Source organism: Boleophthalmus pectinirostris, unplaced genomic scaffold (genome assembly GCF_026225935.1).
Source record: "Boleophthalmus pectinirostris isolate CB_2022bp ecotype Guang Dong unplaced genomic scaffold, ASM2622593v1 HiC_scaffold_4, whole genome shotgun sequence".
In the NCBI taxonomy this organism is placed as follows: domain Eukaryota; kingdom Metazoa; phylum Chordata; class Actinopteri; order Gobiiformes; family Gobiidae; genus Boleophthalmus; species Boleophthalmus pectinirostris.
In genome coordinates this window covers 41,982,870-41,986,292 of record NW_026571353.1, presented here as the reverse complement: position 1 = coordinate 41,986,292, position 3,423 = coordinate 41,982,870, and the positions used below count along the sequence as shown (strand labels likewise).

Sequence of the window (3,423 nt, the reverse complement as noted above, 5' to 3'; positions counted from 1 at the left end):
GGGCGGGCAGAGTGAGGGGGCGGGGCAGAGTGAGGGGTGGGGCAGAGTCAGGGGGGGCAGAGTGAGGGGGCGGGGCAGAGTCAGGGTGGGGCAGAGTGAGGGGCGGGGCAGAGTGAGGGGAGAGTGAGGGGCGGGGCAGTTCAGCAGCAGAACATCTTTTAAAGTATGAAATGTCAGAGCCCAAACAAACTTTGTTTTTGTTCTTATCACCTCAAGAACAAGAACAAAGTTGTTATGTTCTAATGAAGTGTGAACAGGCTTTAAGATAAAACTCCCCCAGTGTGATGTCACTGCAAAAATCAATAGAACAAAGTTTAACAAACGCAGTAACAGAAGCACACTGGTTTAAAAACACGTCCATTCAAATGACTGGAGTTAGATATTCTGCTGAAGGCATGTTTGAGCAGAACGTCTCAGATCTTCAGAGGAGAACTGCTGCTGCTGGTGCTGCTGCTGCTGGTGCTGCTGGTGCTGCTGGTGTTGGGGTTCATGTTTTTGCAGGTTGGTTGGGCTGAAGAAAAGCCCAGGATCTGAGCTAAAGTCTCCACAGATACTTCAGGGGGGAGGAGATTCTCTGGAGAAAAACACAAACAGGAGAGAATCAGCAGGAAGGTCAGTGAGATTTCTAATACTGACTGGTGTGTGTGTGTGTGTGTCTGGAGTTAAAGGTTCACTGTGGGCATCGCCGTGGCAACGCGTCAACAAATCATCTGGAAATAGGACTTTAAAATCGAGACTTCAACTAAAAGAGAAATAACTAAAGTCTCAAACATCTGCAGAAAATAAAATGTTGTGAGATTTAAAAGTGAACAGTTTTCTGTTTGTGTGAGTGTCTCAGTAAAAGTTTGTGCCTCACTGGAGCTTCTGGGGGAGTCCTGGTCTGGGCTCAGGTTCAGGAGAGAAGAAAAACTCTGGAGAACCTCGTCCTCTGTCATGGCCTCTCCTGGAACAACACAGGAACAGTACATGAAGTAATACACACAAATACTACTACTACTACTACTACTACTACTACTACTACTACTACAGCTACAACTACAACTGAAACAACTACTAGTATTAGCAAGATGAAACCAAGACTTAAAAGGATTAAACCAAGATTAAACCAGGACTTAATAACCTCAACTGGACAACAAGATCAAGAACTGTGAATAAACCGTGACTAAACCCAGATTAAACCATGACTAAACTATGATTAAACCCAGACTAAACCCGGACTAACCCCTGGTCTCCTGTGGTCCTGTACCTTGGCTCTGTAGGATCTGCAGCAGGGAGCTCCTGTCGATGTTCTCCTGGTCTCCTGTGAGGACGTTGAAGGCCTGCTCCAGCTCCTCCTTCACCAGACCAAACGCAGGTCTGTGGTTCACGTAGAGCTTTATCAAGTCCTCCAGGTCCAGCTCCGTCACATACTGCCCCGTCTCTGCATATCTGCTGAACTTCAGCTCGTTCTGAAGGTCCTCAATCTGAAAACAAGACCACGACTGAACCAGGACTGAACCAGGACTGAACCAGGACTGAACCAGGACTGAACCAGGACTAAACCAGGACTGAACCAGGACTGAACCAGGACTGAACCAGGACTGAACCAGGACTGAAACCAGGACTGAACCAGGACTGAACCAGGACTATAATATGACGAAATCAAGACTGAATGAAGACTATCCCTGGTCTAAATCAGGACTAAACCAGGACTATCCCTGGTCTACATGAGGACCTGATTCGTAGTGGACATGAGGACCTGAGATGTGGTGGACATGAGGACCTGAGTCATGATGTTATGGTGGACATGAGGACCTGAGTCATGGTGGACATGAGGACCTGAGTTGTGGTGTCGTGGTGGACATGAGGACCTGAGTCGTGGTGGACATGAGGACCTGAGTCGTGGTGGACATGAGGACCTGAGTCGTGGTGGTGTCGTGGTGGACATGGACCTGATGACATGGACCTGAGTTCGTGGTGTCGTGGTGGACATGAGGACCTGAGTCATGGCGGACATGAGGACCTGAGTCGTGGCGGACATGAGGACCTGAGTCGTGGTGTTGTGGTGGACATGAGGACCTGAGTCGCGGTGGACATGAGGACCTGAGTCGTGTTGTGGTGTGTCGTGACATGAGGACCTGAGTCGTGGTGTTGTGGTGGTGGACATGAGGACCTGAGTGTGGTGTCATGAGGACCTGATGAGGACCTGAGTTGTGGCGGACATGAGGACCTGGGTTGTGGTGGACATGAGGACCTGAGTCGTGGTGGACATGAGGACCTGAGTTGTGGTGGACATGAGGACCTGAGTCGTGGTGTCGTGGTGGACATGAGGACCTGAGTCGTGGTGGACATGAGGACCTGAGTTGTGGCTGTACCTCCTGCTCGGTGGGGAAGAAGCCGATGGCCCTCATCATGGTGGAGACCTGGTTCAGGGGGATGGTGGTGGAGACCTTCCTCCTCTGCTCTGAGTCTGTGCCCTGGAGACGCAACTGCAGGAAGAAGAACAGCTCCTCCATCTCCTGGAACAGAAACACCAGGACCAGGACGTTTCAGTCTCCACACACAGAGGGACCTGTGGTGGAGAGTCTGTGGTGGAGAGTCTGTGTGGTGGAGAGTCTGTGGTGGAGAGTCTGTGGTGGAGTTTCTGTGGTGTGGAGTTTCTGTGGTGGAGTTTCTGTGGTGGAGTTTCTGTGGTGGAGTTTCTGTGGTGGAGAGTCTGTGGTGGAGTTTCTGTGGTGGAGTTTCTGTGGTGGAGTTTCTGTGGTGGAGTTTCTGTGGTGGAGTTTCTGTGGTGGAGTTTCTGTGGTGGAGAGTCTGTGGTGGAGAGTTTCTGTGGTGGAGAGTCTGTGGTGGAGAGTCTGTGGTGGAGAGTCTGTGGTGGAGTTTCTGTGGTGGAGTTTCTGTGGTGGAGTTTCTGTGGTGGAGTTTCTGTGGTGGAGAGTCTGTGGTGGAGTTTCTGTGGTGGAGTTGGAGTTTCTGTGGTGGAGTTTCTGTGGTGGAGTTAGTCTGTGGTGGAGAGTCTGTGGTGGAGTCTGTGGTGGAGAGTCTGTGGTGGAGTTTCTGTGGTGGAGTTTCTGTGGTGGAGTTTCTGTGGTGGAGTTTAGTTTCTGTGGTGGAGTTTCTGTGGTGGAGTGTGGTGAGTTTCTGTGGTGGAGTTGGTGGGTGTGGTGAGTTTCTGTGGTGGAGTTACTGTGGTGTTCTTTAAGGTTCTGACCTTGTAGAAGGTTCCGTGTCGTCCTCCGTCCAACATGTTGTAGAACGGCTCCATCCCTGAACCTCCTAGAGCAGCAGCCGCCTCCAGAGCTCTGCACCACAAACACAAAAGTATAAAAGTACTGTAGTTCTGTACAACTGTACTGTGTGTATGTATCTGTACTGTAGAAAACGAACCAGGTCTAAACCAGGTCTAAACCAGGTCTAACCCCCCCGTACCATGTATGACCT

At 50.5% G+C, this 3,423-nt stretch overlaps 1 protein-coding gene across 1 annotated transcript in view; it reads right to left on the bottom strand.

The window, feature by feature from the left end:
• Positions 1-413: 413 nt before the first annotated feature.
• Positions 414-3,423, bottom strand: part of cfap251 (cilia and flagella associated protein 251) — a 16,610-nt gene continuing 13,600 nt past the window's right edge. Inside the window, exons 16-20 of the mRNA XM_055161988.1 lie at positions 3,194-3,284; positions 2,355-2,498; positions 1,247-1,463; positions 857-943; positions 414-574 (exon numbers count right to left, since the gene is read on the bottom strand). Coding sequence (XP_055017963.1) covers positions 414-574; positions 857-943; positions 1,247-1,463; positions 2,355-2,498; positions 3,194-3,284 — 700 coding nt within the window. The remainder of the gene's footprint in view (positions 575-856; positions 944-1,246; positions 1,464-2,354; positions 2,499-3,193; positions 3,285-3,423) is intronic.